The sequence below is a fragment of the Achroia grisella genome, unplaced genomic scaffold (assembly GCF_030625045.1).
Source record: "Achroia grisella isolate CSIRO2021 unplaced genomic scaffold, CSIRO_AGI_Agris_v1 utg918, whole genome shotgun sequence".
In the NCBI taxonomy this organism is placed as follows: Eukaryota; Metazoa; Arthropoda; class Insecta; order Lepidoptera; family Pyralidae; genus Achroia; species Achroia grisella.
Window position 1 is genome coordinate 2,783,491 of NW_026713067.1, and position 24,306 is coordinate 2,807,796.

The 24,306-nt window shown below is 41.8% G+C and overlaps 1 protein-coding gene across 1 annotated transcript in view; it reads right to left on the minus strand.

The window, feature by feature from the left end:
- Positions 1 to 1,318: 1,318 nt before the first annotated feature.
- The window catches only part of LOC131853899 (E3 ubiquitin-protein ligase UBR1), a 45,055-nt gene continuing 22,067 nt past the window's right edge, over positions 1,319 to 24,306 (minus strand). The window contains exons 4-28 of the mRNA XM_059204978.1: positions 23,875 to 24,039; positions 22,451 to 22,605; positions 21,641 to 21,780; positions 20,087 to 20,183; positions 19,085 to 19,227; positions 17,677 to 17,790; positions 16,697 to 16,941; positions 16,104 to 16,282; positions 15,815 to 16,009; positions 15,193 to 15,379; positions 14,574 to 14,759; positions 13,952 to 14,100; positions 12,932 to 13,097; positions 12,037 to 12,151; positions 11,261 to 11,472; positions 10,602 to 10,768; positions 9,453 to 9,628; positions 9,017 to 9,108; positions 8,436 to 8,563; positions 7,750 to 7,860; positions 6,657 to 6,934; positions 5,397 to 5,832; positions 3,858 to 4,862; positions 3,292 to 3,480; positions 1,319 to 1,853 (exon numbers count right to left, since the gene is read on the minus strand). Coding sequence (XP_059060961.1) covers positions 1,707 to 1,853; positions 3,292 to 3,480; positions 3,858 to 4,862; positions 5,397 to 5,832; positions 6,657 to 6,934; positions 7,750 to 7,860; positions 8,436 to 8,563; positions 9,017 to 9,108; positions 9,453 to 9,628; positions 10,602 to 10,768; positions 11,261 to 11,472; positions 12,037 to 12,151; positions 12,932 to 13,097; positions 13,952 to 14,100; positions 14,574 to 14,759; positions 15,193 to 15,379; positions 15,815 to 16,009; positions 16,104 to 16,282; positions 16,697 to 16,941; positions 17,677 to 17,790; positions 19,085 to 19,227; positions 20,087 to 20,183; positions 21,641 to 21,780; positions 22,451 to 22,605; positions 23,875 to 24,039 — 5,177 coding nt within the window. The 3' untranslated portion in view covers positions 1,319 to 1,706. The remainder of the gene's footprint in view (positions 1,854 to 3,291; positions 3,481 to 3,857; positions 4,863 to 5,396; positions 5,833 to 6,656; positions 6,935 to 7,749; positions 7,861 to 8,435; positions 8,564 to 9,016; positions 9,109 to 9,452; positions 9,629 to 10,601; positions 10,769 to 11,260; positions 11,473 to 12,036; positions 12,152 to 12,931; positions 13,098 to 13,951; positions 14,101 to 14,573; positions 14,760 to 15,192; positions 15,380 to 15,814; positions 16,010 to 16,103; positions 16,283 to 16,696; positions 16,942 to 17,676; positions 17,791 to 19,084; positions 19,228 to 20,086; positions 20,184 to 21,640; positions 21,781 to 22,450; positions 22,606 to 23,874; positions 24,040 to 24,306) is intronic.

Below are 24,306 nucleotides of genomic sequence, written 5' to 3' on the forward strand. Positions count from 1 at the left end.
TTAATGTTAATAATGACACACCTTAACAAATTAAATGTTTCAATTTTTTAAAACTACATTCTAAAATTTTAATTAAATGGGCAACACTGCTAGTATTTTGGATATACTGCCTCGATGTGCCTTAAATTACGATCAAGATCGTTTAAAAAAAGAATGAAATTAAATCTAAAAATCATTTACAGCTCGTCCTGCATGAATACCTGAATGTAAGTTGTTATTCAGGTACCTATATCAGCTGCTTTTATAATAACTTGGATTTTTTTATAACATTTGGTATCTCAACCGGTTTATCTACATCTCCTTCTACCTATACCACTTTTTTATATACAATATATTAACACATATTTTTTGGCCGTATGATTGATAGAGTATAAAAACAAAAACAATAGGCTCTTCAGTATTCTGGGACAGATAAAAAAAGTCATGGAACTTTCTAGTTTATACATAATGGGATTTTTACTATGATAATATTATTTAAGAGTTCCAATTACACGTGCACAATTGTTAACCGTGAAAATGTTTAAACCATCCTTTCCTAGATTATATCCATCAACTATTGAATTAACTACAAACATTAATTCCCAGTTAACCCTCCGTGGAATTCTATCCATACATAAATAAGTGGGCTGCGATGACGCCGAGTATTGTCATAGCTATGACTGTAACTGTCTACGTACATCGCACAAACGATGCAAAGCTTTACATAAAAGTTATTCTAATTACGAGAATAAGTATCAAGTTAAATTTTAATAAATCAAATACTAAAGACAGAAAAATATTCAAATATGATATACCTATATACATTGATTAAGTGACCAATAATAATTTTTAATATCAAATCAGAGACGCATTTTTTTTAATCATAAGAGGCCATCTGTAAATTTCGTCACACGTTGAAGAGTAATTATTGTATTCACATAACAGATATATTTTATTCAATGGACATTACGTGATTCGGAATATAAAAGCAGGATGTTTTAACCTTTATTATAATTAAAGAAAATCGTATTACCTAATTCCAATTATGAGATTTCGTAATGGATTTTTAACGAAATCTCCTTTAATTAAATATTCCTGTTTTCGGACTTCTTTAGGTATCTGTATCACGTAATAATAAATAGAATTTTGTATCTTTGTATAGATTTCTAGCTGCCAAATAATAGCAAAAGATATTAGATTACAATACATAAACATACATGTGTATGTATAATATAAACTTGATTTATATTCCATTTTGTTTATTGACATTATACTGAGTATAATGCAAGACTATTGACTTAATTTTCAATCTACAAACATTTTGATAGAATCTATGGGTCATTTGAATAACTGCATAACTTCGTGCAATATCTACACATTGGAACGGTTGGTTTGCTCTAGACAATTTCGATCCAATAATATTGGATTCCGCTGTTTAATGTTTTTTTTAATTTATACTCTTCTATTATGTAATATTTACATATTAATTTGGAACATTGTTATCGATTTATTCGATATATCGATAACAATGTTAGTCCAGTATAACTGGATTGTATTGAAATCGATATTGTAATTACACCTTCAGAATAGACATTCCGATTACTAGATTACACCTTGAAGTACAGTAAAATCATCTTGCGGGTACAGAGCCCCGATATTTCGATTTAATAGTCAACCATTTTCCATTTTATACTCGTATGGAGAGAGCATGTAAATACTGAGTGCGATCACATGTTGATCCAGGGCGGTGTGACCAGCATGCTGGTGTCGACTGCTCGCGCTATGTGCTCGTGTAGACCGTGACTCAGCCACAGCATGCGAAGTTTCTCGTACCGTTCCGGACACAGGTGGAGTGGGTTTCCTCGCCGCAGACCCTGAATACCAAGACATGTATGAGTATATATTAATACCAGATGGTACGATTTTCTCGTTCTTTTTTTATGATTACTACTTGACTACTGGGATAACAGGTCGAGTATTGTACATCTCTTTATATGTGGTGCTTATTTTTTCTTTTATATTTTCCACGAAACGTATGCTTCGGTACATGAGACCTAAACTTACGGTCCTAAGAGCAAGTAAGTGTAACATATTATTATAGTTTATAGAGTTTGCAAGAGTATCTTCCTCCGGGCGGCCAGCAGCAGTCGGCCGCGCCCACGAGGTCCGCGTCGTCGGTACCTGGTCGTGCTCGTGCTCGTGACGTCGGTGCCTGGTCGTGCTCGTGCTCGTGACGTCGGTACCTGGTCGTGCTCGTGCTCGTGACGTCGGTACCTAGTCGTGCCCGTGCTCGTGACGCCGGTACCTGGTCGGTCTCTCCGTACGAGTCGAGGTAGGGCGCGGGCAGCATGGCGCCGCGCGCGGGGGCGGCCAGCAGCATGAGCTCGCACTCGCGCACGCGCAGGCCCGCGCCGGAACACGCCCGCGCCCGCGCCGTGACGCCGGTACCTGGTCGGTCTCTCCGTACGAGTCAGGGCGCGCGCATGGCGCCGCGCGGCCCGCGCACGCGCAGGAACACCGCGCCGCGCCCACGTGCTCGTGACGCCGGTACCTGGTCGGTCTCTCCGTACGAGTCGAGGTAGGGCGCGGGCAGCATGGCGCCGCGCGCGGGGCGGCCAGCAGCATGAGCTCGCACTCGCGCACGCGCAGGAACACGCCCGCGCCGGCGCCGCACTGCAGCGCGTGGCCCACGCCCGCGCCCACGTGCTCGTGACGCCGGTACCTGGTCGGTCTCTCCGTACGAGTCGAGGTATGGCGCCGCGCGGCGCGGGCGCGGCCCGCGCCGGGCGCGCGCGCGGCAGGGGCGGCCAGCAGCATGTACCTGGCTCGAGGTAGGGCGCGGGCAGCATGGCGCCGCGCGCACGCGCAGGAACTCGCGCACGCGCGCCCGCGCCGGCGCGCGCCCACGTGCAGCGCTGGTCGGTCTCTCCACGCGCACCGCGCGCCCACGTGCTCGTGACGCCGGTACCTGGTCGGTCTCTCCGTACGAGTCGAGGTAGGGCGCGGGCAGCATGGCGCCGCGCGCGGGGGCGGCCAGCAGCATGAGCTCGCACTCGCGCACGCGCAGGAACACGCCCGCGCCGGCGCCGCACTGCAGCGCGTGGCCCACGCCCGCGCCCACGTGCTCGTGACGCCGGTACCTGGTCGGTCTCTCCGTACGAGTCGAGGTAGGGCGCGGGCAGCATGGCGCCGCGCGCGGGGGCGGCCAGCAGCATGAGCTCGCACTCGCGCACGCGCAGGAACACGCCCGCGCCGGCGCCGCACTGCAGCGCGTGGCCCACGCCCGCGCCCACGTGCTCGTGACGCCGGTACCTGGTCGGTCTCTCCGTACGAGTCGAGGTAGGGCGCGGGCAGCCTGGCGCCGCGCGCGGGGGCGGCCAGCAGCATGAGCTCGCACTCGCGCACGCGCAGGAACACGCCCGCGCCGGCGCCGCACTGCAGCGCGTGGCCCACGCCCGCGCCCACGTGCTCGGTGCCGCCTGCGCCGCCGCCGCGACCGCTCTGCGCACACCACACCACACGTACATCACTACACTACACCTCCACGATAAGCAAACGCACGGAGAGTAGACCTTGCTCCATTCTCTGTCACTTTGCTTATCCGCATGGGACACCTATATCCCGACTCTGTTTTCATTTTTGATGCCCGCGATAAAAATACGTTCGATGTAAGCGTGATCACCTTGTCATTATCCAATATAAAAATAGCTACAGCAAACAGAATTCTAACAGCAGTTTCATAAGCATTTCACAAAAAGAAATTCAAATAAAATCTATAACTGCACTCAAATATACATAGCTCAATATTAAATGAAAAATATAATAATTTTATATATCACAAAAAATATATAATTATCTTTCTTAAAAAAAAATCTTACCTTGCGTATTTCAATTTGGCAACAATAACTCTGCGAGCACAATATTTTACTGCACACTAAACACATAGTTGGATATTTGCTGTCCTCCTTCTCCGAATTAGGGCAAGAGAACTCCGACACTACATTCATCAACTCCGAGAAGTCATCCGGCAGGGGGATCAGTCTTGGCGGCTCACTGGGTTCCGTCACTACTCGAGCTGGTATCTCTCCTTTGAACCAATCGTTCGACAACGCCGCCCATTCCCTCGCTTTCTTACTAGCTGCCGGAGTATCCATCAGCTCCTTGAACGTCATAGGCAAGTCTAAATATCCGCACATAACTTCCCAGGTATCACCATCGACAGCCATCAATTCTGTAGGTGGGTTTATATCGCTTAGGAAGTGATATAAAAGACAACAGCATCTCATGAATGTATGGCATTGACTTTTAATCTTCTGCCACACCTCTTCCGCGTTTAGTCCTTCCTCTAAGTTGCCTCTGCGTAATTCTTTCATGAGCGGCAGCAAATTTTCTAGATCTGGTCTTGGACGATATTCATTCCCATCTTCCATTGGCTCGCTCTTACACGAGGCTACATTCAGGACAATGAGAGCTCTGGTTATGTTGGCCCTGAGCGCCTGTAAGGTCATCTGCCTCGCCAGGTGTGTAGGTCTCGCAGGGCCGGCCTGCTTGGAGAAGAGAGAGGGCGCGGTCATGACCAGGGCGACGAGGGTTCCGAAGGGTTCGTGGGTCAGCGGTGAGGAGTTCTCGAGCGTGTGAAGAGTGCTGAGGGCGTGATGAGCCAGGTGTTTCGGTGACGGCCAGATGGATGGGATTGTCGCGACGAGACGCACGAGTGTTTGTAGAGCGTCTCGCAGCCGGGCCGGAAGTTCAGCTAATAGTGGTCGCCGTTCGGCTTGTAATACCGCGTTCGTGCTGAGTACTGTGTAGGAAGTGGCGCGGTATAGAGCTGCAATCGACATCATGCCACCAGATTCCATCATACCACACAGGCTAGGTAGAAGCTGTAAACAAATAATGGAGGGTATATACAAGCAGATAAAATTTATGTTATATGCAATTATTTGGCCCACCAGATGGTAAGTGGTAACCATCAAATGTATACACACAGCAACAGTCACATCTCGTAATGTGACATCTATGGTTCCTTTCTCACTTTACCATACTGAAAGATTACGGGGTCTTGACTCCGTAACCGGTAATTTTACTCCCTTATCTCAGCCAGCATTAGTTAGGCTGAAGCAGATGATATTATAGAAAGTTACTTTGTTTTACTAATAAATTATTCCCATTAAAAAAATTGTACATATAATCATAAGATAATAATTGGTTTTTTGAAAAATTGCCTCTGTCTTTGTGTCAACTAATTTTACAAATGGCTAATCTATTTTAATGCAGATCTTATTTATGTATTGTACCAAGCTTCCACTAACATCCAAGCTTAGTCCTGTTCTAAACAAATTGATTAACCTATTGTTACCTGAAACACCACACTCAAATAACAATCACAGCTAGTAAATAAACATATCTTGACTTACATGTGCAAAATGCTCTATAAGCGACTTCATTATTTCGTTATATTCCGGTATATCCTCGTTGAAGTGCACCAAGAATTCCGGCGGCAAGAGATTCTCCGAGTGAGTGGACACGTAGACCTCCGACTCATCAGCACTGTCTCCATCCTCCATGTCAGATGACATCGCTCCCACACTCCTAGCTCGTGCCTGGCACAGCATGTCTTCACAGAACTCTGTGCAGATGTGGACAGCTTCTGAGCAGACTTGGTGCTTGAGCTTGAGTATCAGATTGACGGATTCTCTGTAGGTGTCCTCTGTGAGTGGTGGCGGTGATCCGGTGGGGAGGCTTGGAGCTGGAAGGATGGGTAGAGTTGTGTTGCAGAGACGTTCACATAGAGGGCACAAGTATTCTCGCTTCTCGACGTCGAACGCAGCTGGTTGACGAAGTCGGTATAGTCTGGAACATATATATATATATTATATTTAAACACAATACAACATTTTTCTAGAATAAATAAATTAAATTGAATTTGCATTTTTATATATGATATATATAATAAACTATATATGTATTTCTATTTTTTTTTTAACTAATAATTGTGCTTTGTGCTAACAATCACAAAACATTCATTGTTATATTATGTAGGTATATTTATCAAACCGTACATAAATATTTTTATAGAGTTAATTATTGATCGTCACATTTATTGTATATATTATTTTCGTACTGTTATATGTTAAAAAGACTTATTGTCTGTGTAACGCAAAAAGTATGTTTGTGTACTCTTAGATGTATATCTATTTGTATTGATTTTGTTATACTTAAATAAAGATGAATTAAAATAAAAAAAAATCACAAAACAAGCAGCAAAAAAGTACAAAGTGATAAATACGAATGAAGATTGTTCACTTAATAGTTCACAAAAGCATAGTAAAATTATTTAAAGAATATTTAGGTTTATGTCTATACAGGGTTATGTCTATTCATGAACGTAGAAAACTATCCCAAAGAAGCGAATTGGATAATTAAAATTAAAAAAAACCTTTCACGAACTGCATCAATTTAGTATAATAAGTTCAAAATTCTTGTAAGTATTCTACGTCTGCGCTAACGATATACGCTCGCAAAGCACCAGAGGAGGATGGTAGCAAAGCTTTAGCCAGAAGTCAGAGCAGTCTGCCTATATTGGCGAATTCACTATTAAGTAACCATAATGACCCGCGTCCTCTGCCCTTGAAAAGAATGGTTCGTGGTAATAGTTTGTAGGTATTGATACACACCTGCGGTTCTCTTTGTCGAGGACGCCGTCGACGTACTTGCGCCAGCAGCGCGCGTGCAGCGCGTGGCCACACGACGACACGTGCGGCTGCGGGCCCAGGCCGGCCTGCAGGTACGCCGCGCCCGCACTGGCGCCGCTACTGGCGCCGCTACTGGCGCCGCTACTGGCGCCGCTACTGGCGCCAGTGCCGTCCGACACCCCCCGCCGGCGACTCAGCACGCTCGACTGTTGCACGAACGCCACCAGCACCAATGGCTCCGCTTTGATGTCCACGCGAGCCTGTCGTAGTACAAATGGTATTATTATAATGCGAAGTAGGTATATAGGTTCAAATGTAGTGGCAATGAAGGGAAATAAAATTAGTACATTGAGTTTTTTGTTAATTTAATTATAATATTATAATTCCATTTTTAGTTCCACAGATTTCATTTACGAAAGACACGTTCAAGATTTATAAATAAACAATAATTCTATAATTATGTACTTTATCTATAGTTAATAACATCTGCCATTTTGCAATGATAAATAATAATATCACGCACGATGGAAGGACGAGGGAATGCACAAGTTGGATGATGGATTCGCTCGGGAGAGTGTACGAGTAAAGGCACCTAATATGAGATAGAAGTTGATCGTTGTCATTAGATAGGCCGTATGCTTGTATACCACCATTCTTTTTATTCTATATAGATGTACACAGGTCCCATACCTGGTTTGACGATAGAATTAAATAAAAATTGTCTTCATGGACAACTTTACATAGTGTAAAACAAAGTCGCTGCTGCTGTATAGTCGCTTTTTTTTTTTAAATTACGCAACGGACTTTAATTCAGTTTTCAAGAATAATTAGTGCTTCAAGAGGAAGGTTTATATGTATAATACATGCATGTTAGAGTAAAGGACAAGCCTATAAATTCAAAGATTTGTGAGATTGTAAGATACATTCGTGCGAATATGAATGTATCTTACAATCTCACAAATTTTCAGAACCGGTCGCTAGTTAACTTTAAAGCACTTTTGATTAGACATTGTTCATTCTACCGTCCATTCAAAAAGAATGGATAAGAAAGAGAATATAATAGCAGTGACAGTACCTCTTCTTGGCACATGATGCAGACTCGCGGTGGCTCGGGCACTCCTCCGCCCCACACGCCCAGCGCCGCGCCACAGTACAACGGGCGCAGGTCTTGTTCCTCCGCCGTTACCTATACAAACCAGAAACCTTGTTAGTTTGATAAACAATATATTATTTAGTTTTAAATGCACTTTGCAATGTACAGATTGTCTGTGGTGAGTTTCTTAATTTCTGCTATTGAAATAATAATACAACCTGAGTTGCATTACGATCATCATCAATTTTTCAGTCTGGACAACGACTACTGCTAAAAAAGGCCTGACCCAAAATTCTCCATGACGATTGGTCTACTTGAGTTGGATGTATGACTAAAATGTCCTACTTTAATGAATTTACTTAAATAATCAATATTATATATATAGTACTATAGTTATCTTTATCTCAACTATTTGTATTTCTTGTGTAAAATAAACTTTTTCTACTACATTATTTTCTGTTCCAACTTTTTTTAGTTTAAAAGGTATTTTGGTATTTTTCAGTTAAATGAGAATCATAAACAAAAAACATAAGACAGATCAAAATATGATCTATTTTATATGATTCTCATTTAATTTATTATTTAATTATTCATATGAATCTTTTACGCTCATCTAGTTTGTATACCTGTATACTTTTTATCGCAATTCGAGTATGAATATTGCATACCTCAGTGTTAGTTTCCTCGAACAGAGTGGAGTTGTTCGATATGAAGTTGTTCATTTGCGTCTTCATCTGCGCCATTAGCTTGGCACGCCGTTCTGCAGCTAACTTCGCGCGACGTGTCTTCTCCGCTTCTAAAAAACGGTACATTCATATTAAAATTCGATTAAAAAACCAACAGATTTTTAACACAAGTTGTAATATATTTTGAAAATACATAAACTAAACAACATCCTATATCCAGCAGTGAACTACAATGGTCTAATGAGGATAATCATGACTTTTTCTTACTGACTTTAAAGAACTTATTAACACTTTTGTACCATCCGATAGCTTTTTTGTTGTTACAATTACATAAAAAAAGAGTATCGCGATTAATTGAAAATCGAATTAGGGTGTCCTTATTTAGAATGGGATAGATTATTATATTTTTTTACATATTACAACATTGGCAAACAAGTCTATCTGATGCTAAATGGTTGCCATAAGCTATGGTCGTCGTGCCAAAGACACCATGGAGTGTCTAGTGCGCGTTGCCGACCTTTAAGAAACCTTAATAAACCCTTCTACCCTTAACATTTCCTTACCCGCAGTTTCTTCAGCGGCTGGCTTCTCTTGTGGATCGGTCTCCATATTCTCACCGTCGCCGATGTGCTCGTCAGTTTGTCCCAAAAGTTTCCTATAATCAGTAACACAGTTTTTATCAGAGAATAACTCCGTAAATTGAATGAATTGTATATATTTAAATTAGATATATTATATGAACACAGTAAAATTTTTCATAATTGTATATTTATTATATTACATATTTTTTAACTATAAGACAATCATAGCAGCAGATAGTATGATGTCTTACTGATTTCCTATCTCACGATGTATGTCTAACACATTTTGGTCCTTCGATCCGGATCAACTAGAGACCTATACTTTGTAACGTACTGTGTGTATACCTCAGTTGGATCCTTCGAACCGGATTAACTAGAGACTTATGGTTCGTTTAACTTATAGATGTAGTGCGTGTACCTCATCTTGGCGAGCAGCCACTTGGCGAGGTGGCGGTGCGCGTCGACCCGGGGGCTGGCCGCGAGCTGCTGCAGCAGCGACAGCAGCCCGCTGCGGGCCGCGCTCTCCGCGAACGCCAGGAACTCGTAGTCGCCGCTCTCCTCGTCACGCATCGCATACCCCATCAGGTGCAAGGCCTGCAATCAAGTTAACACATCTTTTAAAATATCCAAAATATCCTGAGTAATAATAAACTACAATAATTAATACATGGGAATGGGATATCGACTATTGCATCATGGTATTATATACGGTATATTACAGATTGGGAATCCATCGGTCCTTCCTCTTCATCGGTAAAAGAAAAGGAGCGTGTACCTTGTGCACCTGCGTCTCCGAGAAGGAGCGCGCGCGCAGGTCCAGCGCTCGCTGCAGCACGGTGCGCAGCACGTGCAGCGCGGCGTCGCACTGCAGCACGCTGCCCAGCAGTAAGTAGGGAGGAGCACGTACCTTGTGCACCTGCGTCTCCGAGAAGGAGCGCGCGCGCAGGTCCAGCGCTCGCTGCAGCACGGTGCGCAGCACGTGCAGCGCGGCGTCGCACTGCAGCACGCTGCCCAGCAGTAAGTAGGGAGGAGCACGTACCTTGTGCACCTGCGTCTCCGAGAAGGAGCGCGCGCGCAGGTCCAGCGCTCGCTGCAGCACGGTGCGCAGCACGTGCAGCGCGGCGTCGCACTGCAGCACGCTGCCCAGCAGTAAGTAGGGAGGAGCACGTACCTTGTGCACCTGCGTCTCCGAGAAGGAGCGCGCGCGCAGGTCCAGCGCTCGCTGCAGCACGGTGCGCAGCACGTGCAGCGCGGCGTCGCACTGCAGCACGCTGCCCAGCAGTAAGTAGGGAGGAGCACGTACCTTGTGCACCTGCGTCTCCGAGAAGGAGCGCGCGCGCAGGTCCAGCGCTCGCTGCAGCACGGTGCGCAGCACGTGCAGCGCGGCGTCGCACTGCAGCACGCTGCCCAGCAGTAAGTAGGGAGGAGCACGTACCTTGTGCACCTGCGTCTCCGAGAAGGAGCGCGCGCGCAGGTCCAGCGCTCGCTGCAGCACGGTGCGCAGCACGTGCAGCGCGGCGTCGCACTGCAGCACGCTGCCCAGCAGTAAGTAGGGAGGAGCACGTACCTTGTGCACCTGCGTCTCCGAGAAGGAGCGCGCGCGCAGGTCCAGCGCTCGCTGCAGCACGGTGCGCAGCACGTGCAGCGCGGCGTCGCACTGCAGCACGCTGCCCAGCAGGCGGAACGGCGCCGCCAGCCGCGGCAGCCGTGGCGGCGGACAGCACTCCGGAAGGCCTGCACCAGACGCAACATTCGACCGGTGAACAATCAGAGCGGTCGTCAGTGGAGCGGCACACGCCATTTGCGCGACACGGCTATGCGCCGACTGCCAGCGCAACGCGATCACCTCGGTTATATTTATAAACTCGATGCGAGCAGAAGCGCACGCGTATTGCCATCGCACTCACTATTCTATTTTTAGATAGTACTCTAATCACATTTTACCCACACTACATTAGAAAGGGGCTAAACTAGACTAGAATTAACCTGGCAACTATAACTATGTTGATATTCATCCATTAAAAAAAAGAACAAACATATCTGAAAGTAATTATTCACTCTCTTTTAGCCGCCGTTATTGAATGATATAAAATTTTAAGATGCAAATGTGGTAAACATTGATATTTTGCTTTGAATTAGCCATACTAGAAGTATATCAGTTGAGAAGAAAGCCAGAAACACAACGGATTCCTTTTCTCAACCATTAATACAAAAACATTAACTGACCAGCAGCCTTCCTCCTGTTTCGTTGCTCCTCTTCACTACGCGAGAGTTCCTCGCGTGTGTAGTGGTAGAAGAACGTATCGTACTCGTCGTAGAGGTGCGGCTTCAGTTTGTACACGCCCCGGTTGTTGCCGCTGCTCGGTTTAACGAAGTCCGCCACTTCGTGGATAACTGCTTCTAAGCCAGTCTCATGTAGCTGGTCTTCTGGCAGTGATCTAGACAAATATTATAATGGTAAATAATATTTATTTACTAAGGACGACAATCTAAATATTACGAATTAAATTAAAATAAGTCTGCTTTAATGTATTGGCAGTCCTCTTCCCTATAATAAAAGGATAATAAACTGATATGTTCTATAAAAAAAATGTAACAAATAAAATTAATAAAATTCTACTGTCATAAGTAAACAGAATTCTTCTTAGTCGAAAATCGTAAGTACGTAATTTTTTAAAATATAACATCATCATTACATACCATAAAACTAAGCCGCTGTCGCTGTCTGGCCGTCCCTATGTATGATTAAATCTTTAAAACTACGCAACGGATTTTGAAGCGGTTTTTTTTAATAGATAGAGTGATTCAAGAGGAAGGTTTATATATATATATATAAAATGTATGTACACCCGTACGAAGCCTGGGCGTAGCTAGTATGAAATAACTAGTATAAATATATGTACATTGTAATAAGCACATGTACATTCTAATTACTCCATTTCTTTTATTTTCAGTGGTTAGTTTTAAATTTTAGTAACTGCACACACAGAAATATTTGTTACCTGTTAAGTTCCGAATGCGGCATGGGTTTGACGCAGAGCATTTGTATGATCTCCTTTTTGGTGCGGTCTTCGTTGGTGACCTCCCCTACACCGGGCACGTAGCGGGAACCAACCACTGTTTGCAGCAAAAACACGAAACTATGTACTTACATCACTCACTGGTGGGCACTTTGGTTTAATATTAACTGTATCGACTATAGATATTGAAATATTATTAGAGACATACCGGGGTAAATTCATAAAAACATGTTCAAAATTTCACAAAACATGAGTAATAAAGTTTATATTTTATATATAAAATTCTCGTGTCACAGTTTTCGTTCCCATACTCCTCCGAAACGGCTTGACCGATTCTCATGAAATTTTGTGAGCGTATTGAGTAGGTCTGAGAATCGGCCAACATCTACTTTTCATCCCCCAAATTGTTAGGGGTAGTCCACCCCAAAATTTTTTATTTTTATTTTTTAGACAAAATATTTAGTTTCTATTTTTTTATGATACAACATACAAAAATACATACAATCCTAAATTTTCACCCTTCTATCATCAACCCCTACTTTTTTATAGCGTTATTAATTTATATGGCAAAACAACGTTTGCCGGGACAGCTAGTATTATATATGAACATAAAATTAAAACAGGAAAACATAAAATAATTCGTAATGAATTTAAATTATTATTATTAATCCCACTACAATAAACATATGTGAGATAAATGTTCAGAGCGGAAACTTGACTACAGTTACGACCTTCTCTAATGTTGGTCTGATTCCGATCGTTATTTTTTTTTGTACTACTTAGGTGGGAAATAAGCAGTTGGAAGGATATCTGACTACTCACTTAATACACTACAAGAAACTTTAAATATCTAATAAAAAACTCTATAACTACTTACCTGTGATGAGCAGACCGAGGAACTCCTCGACCATGCTGATGGTATACCGGAGCGCGTCGTCCTCTATGCTCCGCTGTTCAAAGTCCGGCGACGCCCAATCCAACAGGTTGAATTTGTTCAGCATGTGTATTATGAACTCGTTGCTCTCGATTAGGGATGCACCGATCTAAATATCACAATATATACAGGGTTAGTTAGAAAGGTTATACTAAGCCACTAGCACTGTAACATATTACTAATAGCTAATTAATTCCGCGTTATATTATTTCTGAAAACTATTTTTTTTCCATATAAAAATAAATATGTTTTATTTATATACAAAGAATCGGCAACCCTATTCTTTGGTATTCAATCAAAAACAGTCGACGTTGTTGATTAATAGAATGATAAATACGGGGCGTAAATAAAAAAGTACGCCTCCGATTTTCATTCATAAAAACTATCAATATTATCTATTTTCCTATTATAATAGGGCTAAAGACAGCTAATGTTAGGGCTGTATCTTTTGTTGTTATAATAATCTCAGAACAAGTCACACAGCGCCAACAAGGCCCAAGTTAAGCTAGCTAAAGCTTATGTTATGGGTACTAAATCATTACATAGTATAAAACAAAGTCGCTATCGCTGTCTGTCCGTCCCTATGTATGCTTAAATCTTTAAAACTACGTAACGAATTTTGAAGCGGTTTTTTTAATAGATAGAGTGATTCAAAAGGAAGGTTTACATGTATAGTACATATAGTACATGTACACCCGGGCGAAGCCGGGGCGAGTAACTAGTAACTGATACAAATAGATCGATTTTTTTCGTATATACATACATATTATACATAGAAAACACTCAGATCGATATAAACAATCATACTCAAAAATACAAATGTTTGCGTCGTGCGAGGAATCGACCCGCGACCATCGGAAGTAAGGCGGTGTGCTAAATCGCTATACTACCGAGGACATCTATCTATTAAGTTTTTTAATCTGTCATTAGTCTATCCTAGTTAAGAACGACTTATCTATGTACCTGTAGCATGACAACATCCCGGTCCAGCATCTCTGAGCGGCACTTGACATTGTGGTAGAAGTACAGCTGGTTGAGGATTGCGAACCCGTTGCGTCGCCACATGCCAGCGTGCACCTGCGCTATCATCGCCATCGTCTGCAGCACCGGCTCTGGAATTCAATGGGCCAATATATCAACTATACAACTGTAAACTAGGCTTATTACTTCATAAACGGTTACAGAAATTATTTTTTACGTACTCTTCTGAAAGGGCTGGCTGTTTTTTTTTAAATTTTATATGCATAGTCAGTATGTCTGAGAATCGGCTACCACCTATCTATTTATCATATCCATTAGGGAAAGGGGTTGTCCACCCCTAAAATATTATTTAATTTTTGGACGTTTTATTTATTATTTTTTTAATATGTGGCATTTAAAATACATACAAATCCTAAATTTTCTCCGTTCTAGCATCAACCCCTATTTTTTAATAGCGCTTTTAATTTATATGGCAAAAGAGCGTTTGCGGGATCAGCTAGTATATTATAAAATAATATACTCATATAAAATATTGTTTTTATCATAATAAAAGAACGTCACTAAACTATCATAGTTTTAGTACCTATATGAAATGTAAACTAACCAATGAGCTCCTCCGGCGTCGGTTTAGGTTTCTCGGGGCGGTCGAACTCCTTTGAATGGTAAGAGAGTTTGTGCTGATAGAGCTGCAGATGGAGGCCGGCGATGAACCGCGACAGCGGACGGTGGATCGACACCGGCTGATGCGACACATCGTATGGGATCACTGATGCGCTCTGATTTCCCAGCTCTGTGGATAACGGTAACATTACTCTGTGCTTGTATGTATAATATTTATTCCGATATAAAGGTTTGTTTATGGTTTTTAAAATAAAAATTTGCACTGTGAATTCGATTTAAGGATGTTTTACAACCTTAAGTCGACTAGCTATACTATGTGCGCTGTAACATGGTGCAGGAGACAGTTATTAATTTAAAACTTAACAGTTGCTACATTTAAATTAATACAGTTATTAATGCTTTAATATATTTCGAATGTGGTACAGCCGAAATACTAAGTCATAATTTGTAAATCGCGGCAAGTTTTAAGAGTGAAACGAAACGTAAATCAAACCGTCATCCGCACCATGCTACAGCGCACATGGATAGAGCGCGAGTCGTATATCCTGCGTCCTGCGTACTGCGTCCTGCGTACTGCGTACTACGCGTCCTGCGTACTGTACCTCTGAGCACGGGCGGCGGATGCGCGGCAGCATCAGCCAGGCGCCGCAGCGCGAGTCTGTAGGCGGAGATGGCGAGCCCGCGCTCGGCCGCGCTCCACTCGAGCGCCAGCGTGATGCTGTGCGCCAGCTTCACGTGCAGGTTGAACGCAGACTCCCACTCCGGCTCGTACTCCATGTGTTGGCCCACCTTACATACATTTATATTTATAAATAAAACAACATATTTGCATAATATTTTCTTTTTATTATACGCTATATTTAATTTGTATAGCAAAGAACGGACACACAACCAGTAAATAACCTAGGTAAATCTATTTCTAAAATTATATTCAGTAATATTATATGTTATGAAGATGTATGAATATTCTAATCTAATCTAGGAACAAGTTAGTATGTAGTTTTAACCAATATTTTAATAGCTACTATATTAAACTAATATTTTTTTTTACATTAATTTGTAGAATGGTATTACACAATCAACCTCTTTTCCTAGAGCTAATGTACACAGAGTACTAACTGTTACCCTACTCACAACTTCTTCTTAATAAATAGTTGCTGATACTGCCTGTTATCCGGCAAATAGACATAATTTCGTATTTATAACAATAATATAGACACTTACCTGTCGTATAACTGAGTCCATCCCTTGCATCATGACAAGCAGGTTCAGCAGCAGCGAGAGTCCGTGCATGAATCCTCTACGGAGGTCGTCATCGAAGCTGGTAGGTACAGAGCTGAGGAGGTACTTCACGTCGTACAGGATGAACTGGGCGCGCTTGAAGCCCGTCGGGACGTTCCTGTCGAACTCCAAACGACCCTGGATACGAACAATTGATATGTACAGACAAATAGATAATTTATCTATTTTTATAATAAGTAATTTAAAACACGGCTTCAGCGTGTACACTCACCCTACTATTACAGCGCCTGTTGCACTCGCTGATGAACGTGTTGAGCACGATGAAGAGCGCGTCGTGCTTCGCTATGAGGTAGTGAGCGAGCGTGGGCGTCGTATACAACTGTACCGACAGCGACGAGATCGAGAACGTGTGGTCGTGGTCGTCGCGGATGAAGTCCTTCAGTATCGAACCTGGACAAGGACAATTTTTTTTATTTCTTCAATTAATCCTTACTAATATTATATTATATACAAAAGAAACTGTATCTATTTGTCACGCTTTCACGCGAAAATTATTGAAACTATTTCAATGACATTTGGTACACAGATCTTGTAGACGTTGAGAAAAGACACAAACTACTTTTTAATGCGAAAGAAAGACGTTAAATTTTAAATGCGTATATGCGTCAAATACATGGTGTATTTGACGCACGTGCGCATATATACTCTTTTGTTTATTGTTAAAGTCTATGGTCTAAATGAGAACAGATAAATACGGTTAGTCTTTAATATTACTTGTCTAGATTCTTACTGGATGTTAAATATATGATGGTTTAATTTATACCACTAGGCGACCAAATATTTTTTTTTAAAACATATACTCACCATAATTCTTAGTAAACAATATGGCCATCTCTCGCTTGGTGGTGTAGTCCATGAGCGTGGTGGCTATGAGCAAGCGATGCCAAGCGGTCCTGGCCGCCTTCCACATGCGGAAGTCGTTCTGCATGACGGCGGCAGCGACACCGCCGCCGTGCAGCGCGGTGCTGGCGCCCCAGGCCTCCGCCCCCAACGCCACCTGACTGGTGGCCAGCCGCAGGCTCGGCTCCGGGCTCACGAACATTTGTAACCTGCCGCCGCATCCACATTACACACCAATGTCATAACAAATTACAAAGATTCTCAATACAATAGTGTTTTGTCATAAGAACTTCCAGAGACCACGGCCTCAGTAAGATCTTAATTTCCTCAATAGCATTATTTCATTGCACATTAAAAAATAACGTGATTGAATTGAGTATTCCTTTTAATGACGGCCTCGATGGTCTAGCGGCTTAGCACAACGCTTTACTTTCGATTACTCGCACGGTGCAAACATTTGTATTCATGAGAACGATTTTTTTGTATCGATCGGTCTTGGTGTTTTTTATGTACATTACGTAATACATACGTACAAATAGAAAATATTTCATCAGTTACCAGGACTTGTGACCAGATAACTTGATGACATAAGTCAACACTTACTTTTACAAATGTATCTCTAAATGCCCAGCCAAATCTGGTAGAAGCCTGCTAGTGTAGATATATTTGTATATCTACAGAACCGATTTTCAAGATTCTTTTTAAACGAGAGCTTTAAGATTGACCTTTCATCGAACACAATTTCAATTATCATTCTTTGCATATAGAGATAAAAGTGAATATGTTTATCTATAGTTTCTGAGCACCCAAGACATTATGACGAAAGTTGAGAAAACTCACTCGTCTCACTTATTCCGGACTTCGTACGATGTTTTTCGTTTGAAGAATGAGAGGCAATAAAATTAAGAATAAAAAAGAAAAATCAAGAACGAACAGTGACTCACCAGTGCAGCAGCTTCATGGCGAAGGTCTGGTGTGCGATGACGTGCGCGTGCATGACGAGCACCTTCAGGCTGGGCCCATGCCGCGACGTGTACCTTTCGAACATCGCCGTGCAGCTGACCAATATGCACGTGTTATCCATCCTCCACAGTATATATATCGCAAACTCAACATTCAACTGCGCTATAGACGACGTTGGTCTAGCGGTTTAGCATACCACCTTACTTTTGATAGTCGCGGGTTCGATTCTCGATACAAACATTTGTAGTCCTTATAATGTGGTCAGGGTGTTTTCTATGTAAATTACGTAGTTGTTTTACAAAAACAAAAAAAATTGAGTGCATCTATCAGTTGTTTAGTAGCCATTACACATATTAGGAAAAATAGACTTTAAAGCTTCAATTTTTAAAGTCGACTTCTCAAAATATACAATATTTGAGTAACAGCAGTTTAGAATTAAGCGTGCGATATATCTCATTTCATTCATATATATTTTGTGGGAGCAAAATATTTCGTTTTTATATCCTTTTGTAATTCTGTCTACTTTCAACTGTTCAGTGGGATAGGCACAGAGAAACGAGGGTCGTCGGTTCCATCCTTACATACAACTTTTACTTAATTCACACAAAGATTATTAATGCAGAACTGTGTCTGCCAGTGTTACCTTACAGGACGAAATGGCTTAACATATCTTAATGAAATTTTACTTGAAAATAGATTGTCATGAAAATGGTTAGGGACTATTTTATTAATATTATAAACGCGAAAGTTTGTCAGTATGGATGGATGTTTGTTACTCTTTCACGCAAAAACTACTTTATGGATTTTGATGAAACTTTACAGTAACATAGCTTATGCATCTGTGTAATATATTTTTTATGGATTTTATATATTGAAATTTTTTATAAAAAAAAAAAAGCTGACGAATCACACAGGTAACTATGTTTCTATACATATTTATACAAATGGCGTTCTATAGATTTATTTATTATTATTGTTTCATTATTTCCATCAACAGGATGTCAGTTCTACGGAAACGACGGACCAAATCTATACATATAATAAAGAACTGTGATTAACCGCAATTTGTACATAAAATATGTATTAAAAAACTATTAGTCAACGTAATAGAACACAAAACCAATTGCTTTTGTGCGCACTCAGAAACGGCATAACCGATTCTGGTAGGTATTTCACTAATGTATTGTACTAAACTTCCGTAATATAACACAAAAACAATTACTTTTGTTCGCACTCAGAAACGGTTTAACCGATTCGGGTGCGGTTTTCACTTATCTATTGAACTAAACTTCTATTTTTTTACATATTTATCGGTTTGCAAAGAAATAGTTAAACTAGTGGCAAATAAAATGACAACATCGATATAATACTGATCAATGTCGAACTTACGACTCTATGTCGTTCTTGAGCTTGTCGCAGACCTGGAACGAGTTGCACTTGACGAGGGCACGACCCTCGCGGTCTATGAGCGTCACCAGTTCAACTGAGTCGCGGTGGTTGCATTTCATTACTCGCGCCAGTGTCGTTATAACCTGGAAATAAAGTTCTATTTTCAATATGATTTTTATGTTTACCACTTAAAGGTTTCAAAAGGAATGACTCCTTGACTGCAATATTTATGAATTTAATTAACTTATAATGTATACAAAAAATTTCCTTATTTTAATAAAGTTCTATTTTCAATGATTTTTATGTTTACCACTTAAAGGTTTCAAAAGGAATGACTCCTTGACTGCAATATTTATGAATTTAATTAACTTATAATGTATACAAAAAATTTCCTTATTTTTTCTTGTAGACAGCTACAAGAGCAATTGTTATATAATGTTCGGAAAACATTAAAAATGATTGAATTATTTTTAAAAATTCATAATGTTACAATATAAAATACTTGAAGCTAAAAATTTTGTATCCCGTTTTACGTAAATCAAATAATACACTCAGGTTGCATTAAAAATTAATTTAAATAATAAATACAAACATTAGCGCACACTTGAAAAACGCGGGAATGCTTCGCGCATTCCGCGTCTTTCAAGTGTGCGCTTTAGCGCCATTTTTAATAATTAATTATGACTTCTAAATGGCGGACATCTGTATATGGACTAAAAACAAAATTATACATTTATTGATAAATTATAAATCTTAAATGTAACTTGAAAATAAGAACAGATTTAAAAAAATAAATAAACGAAAGTGAAAGTGAATTGTACGTATGCGTAAACACGCGCAAAAGAGTGAACGAGCTAAATAGTTAAATGCAATCCCTCACTATAGCGCACGCTGGGTTTCGCGCGCTTAATCTCGCCCGTGAAATAATGTGTCGTATAAAGGCATCTAATGATTGACATGCATGATGACTAGTACTGACGTGTGCGAAGATTTAGAACTTGCCTGTTCAAACGTGTGCGTCTCGTCGTTATAAAGTACGGTGCAATAACAATCCGGCAGGTCCAGTATCTGCAGGAGATCTCTTTCAGCATCTTTCAATCTGAAAAAAATAAGAAAAATTTATTGATTCCACCAGAAAAATACTTTTCGTATATTTTTTATGTGATTGAAATGACAAACATGCGACGGCTCATGGTAGGTACGCTAACGGTGACGGTAGGTGGTAACGTAACCATCGGCGTACAGCACTACATACAGAGTATTATCATGTGACGCCTGGGATATCGCCTTAAACAGCTAATAGCAGCTTACATAGCTGCTTGCCGGCAGAAATAGATGAAACTGAAGTGCATGGTGTTATGGAAATGACTTACAAAGTCTACCATGGTAGAACCTGTTTTATATATTTATCTTTATGTATGTCCGTTCCGAAGGATTATATTTACACTTTAACTTCTGAGAACTACCGTAGCGAGTAGGTACTATGGCTATATCGTGAGACGACGTGTACCACGGCAAGGCAGTTCTCACCACGTAAGGTTCGTCCATTAATCTCGTGATATTTTAACCCCTTCCCTACCCAGGTGAAGTACATGAAGTTTTAGACTAACCGCTCCCTCTACCCTATCCTATCATATATGATAACAACACATGCAATAATTTTTACGAATATCTTTTTATATTTGCGCCTTAACATCTTTGTCCAACGCGATTCCCCCCGAGAAACCACCTTAATAAATTTCTGCTAACTGAGCTGACCTCATGCTCATCTTATCATCCTCCACTGGTGCCCCGCCAGCGTAAACCGTTAGCACAAACGGGTGCACCATTCCATTATCATACATTAAAAAAATACTTTGTACAGAATTACAATCCACACCGCTCGCTACCCATGCTTCCCACTATCTGCTGGAGATCTTAAGACTAAAACAATACTCATCGTAAGGAAATTTCAAACAAAACCCTAATGTGTTGAGGTAATTTTCAAGACACAGACGTAGATGTAATATAACCGACGTAGATGTATGTATACAAATAGCACATTTAGAAAAAATAGAAATACCCGTTATATACATCTCTTCCATTGTGATATTTTGCGATATTACAGCCCTCTTTCTCCTTCCTTATGCTACGTTTACATTCAGCCGCTTCCCCTGCCACTCGCGCTGCCGGAAATATTGCCGAGCGACAATTGAGCGAGAGGGCTGAATGTAAAAACACGCTGCCACTCGTGCTGCTAGTCCTATGACTCGCGCACGATAAACCGACAATCGAGGGAGCGCCGGGCAGCGCGAGTGGCAGCGCCAATGGCAAAGGGAGTGTTTCTGTTATTTAAATATTTATATGTTATTTTATTTATTTATATAACTTTAATGCATGTAGTACAAAAGGTAATAGTACATTTGGCGGACTTAACACCATGCGGTATTTTCATCCAGTCCAGGTAGTGTCTAAGTATACTTGTTGTTGAGCCTTATGTGTTTATCGAACAACTCTTACATGTAAATACAATTGTGACATATGATATTCGATATACAGATTATAAATACTATTTACCTTAGATCGTTCGGCAAGCCGGGTGCATGATCTTGTGTGAGCAGCCTCAGGCAGTAATTGAGACAGACCGACGCGACGATCTTCATACGCTCCACTACTTCCGGAGTTACATTGGTATTCGTCTCCTCTTCTGAACCTTTCTGTAACATGCACAATATTAACATATTAACATGGAAATGTACAAGTGAACATTAGACCAAATAACTTTGTTAATAAATCTTATATATAAAATTCTCGTGTCACAGTTTTCGTTCCCATACTCCACTGAAACGGCTTGACCTATTCTCATGAAATTTTGTGAGCTTATTGAGTAGGTCTGAGAATCGGCCAACATTTATTTTTCATCCCCCTAAATGTTAGGGGTAGTCCACCCCTATTTTTTTTTTATTTTAAGGCAAAACAATGTTTGCCCGGACAGCTAGTATGTTATATTTATTATCAATCCAACGACCTCAGTAGTCTAGCGGTTTAACACACCCCTTTACTTGACGGCCTCGGTGGTCTAAGGTCCCGATGGTCGTGGGTTCGATTCCTCGCACGGCACAAACATTTGTATTCATGTGTATGATTGTTTGTACCGGTTTGGGTGTTTTCTATGTATAACATGTCTGTAATTATGAAATAAAGTAGTAATGTTTTTGCAAAACTTTTTTTTATTATATGCGTAGTAACTTTGAAAAATCCACTCTAAAGTTTTAGCGTTAAGGTTTAATTTAAAAATTATGATATTTGTGGGTTTATACCATTTTTGTTGTAATAAGAGTGCGATATGCACATTTGATAAAATTAATATTAAAACGTTGTACTTACAGCGTGTCGCTCGCAGAACGGGTCCCGCTTCCAGGCCTCCGTGTCGCCGCAGTCGCAGCACCCGCCGCCGCCCGATTGGCCCATTTTGTACTTGTGGTGTCGGTGCGGAGACACCTTGAAACACTCCACGCACAGCACGCACGTGTTGTCCATGCCTGCGTACATACGTGCACGTGTTTATTTGAAATGTTTTGTAACAGATTTCGAAGGGTATATGTGTGTGTTAAAATTAATAATTTGTGAGATTTTTCAAAAACCCAGTCAGAAGTCAGTTAGTACTTCAATAAAATGGTTGGGTGTCTAACACTCTTTAAACGAAGTCAATTTGGCCATAAACATTGGCCACTGACCGCACTCCCTGCCAGCTGTAAACGGACTCGCCCTGCTTCAACATTTTCCCGCAGAGCTTGGGGGGGCCGGGGCAATTGCGTAAGTACAAAGAACAGAGAACGAAAGAATGAAGTGATGTTGACAAGTAAACTTTGGCCACTGACCGCACTTCTTGCAGCTGTTGGCGGGCTTGCCCTGTTTGAACAACGTCCTACAGAGCGTGGAAAATGCGCAAGTGCAGAGAACCGAAAACGAAAAAACGAAGTGAAGTTGACAAGTAAACTTTGGCCACTGACCACACTTCCTGCAGCTGTAGACGAGCTCGCCCTGCTTGAACATTTTTCCGCAGAGAGTGGGAAAATGCGCAAGTGCAGAGAACCGAGAACGAAAGAACGAAGTGAAGTTGACAAGTAAACTTTGGCCACTGACCACACCCCTTGCAACTGTAGGCGGGCTCGCCCTGTTTGAACAACGTCCTACAGAGCGTGGAAAATGCGCAAGTGCAGAGAACCGAAAACGAAAAAACGAAGTGAAGTTGACAAGTAAACTTTGGCCACTGACCACACTTCCTGCAGCTGTAGACGAGCTCGCCCTGCTTGAACATTTTTCCGCAGAGAGTGGGAAAATGCGCAAGTGCAGAGAACCGAGAACGAAAGAACGAAGTGAAGTTGACAAGTAAACTTTGGCCACTGACCACACCCCTTGCAACTGTAGGCGGGCTCGCCCTGTTTGAACATTTTTCCGCAGAGAGTGGGAAAATGCGCAAGTGCAGAGAACCGAGAACGAAAGAACGAAGTGAAGTTGACAAGTAAACTTTGGCCACTGACCACACTCCCTGAAGCTGTAGACGAGCTCGCCCTGCTTGAACATTTTTCCGCAGAGCGTGGGAAAATGCGCAAGTGCAGAGAACAGAGAACGAAAGAACGAAGCGAAGTTGACAAGTAAACTTTGGCCACTGACCGCACTCCCCTGCAGCTGTAGACGGACTCGCCCTGTTTGAACAATGTCCCGCACAGCGTGGAAAGATGCGCAAGTGCAGAGAACAGAGAACGAAAGAACGAAGCGAAGTTGACAAGTAAACTTTGGCCACTGACCGCACTCCCTGCAGCTGTAGGCGGGCTCGCCCTGTTTGAACACTTTCCCGCAGAGCGTGGAGCGGCGCGGAGGCGCTGGCAGCGTGCCCGCACTCGTGTTCCACACGAACTGCTCCAGCGGGTGGAACAACAGCTGTGCCGCCAGCTCCTCGTCGAATGACCAATCTGGAAATTACGTATTAAATACATGTATAAACTAGCTTACCCGTGCTCACTTTGTTGGACTGTAAACATTTTTGCTTCTCAATTATCGACCGCCGAAACTTATTAAAATTATTAAACTACTATTGGTGGTAGAAGTAGAAACTACGAGTTGGTGGTAGAAAGGTTAAAATTTAGGGTTGAATCTATTTTTTAACGTAGAATCATAAAAAAAGGTTTTTGGAACTTTTTGGACTACCCTAATCACTTAGGTGTAAGACAAATAGTTTG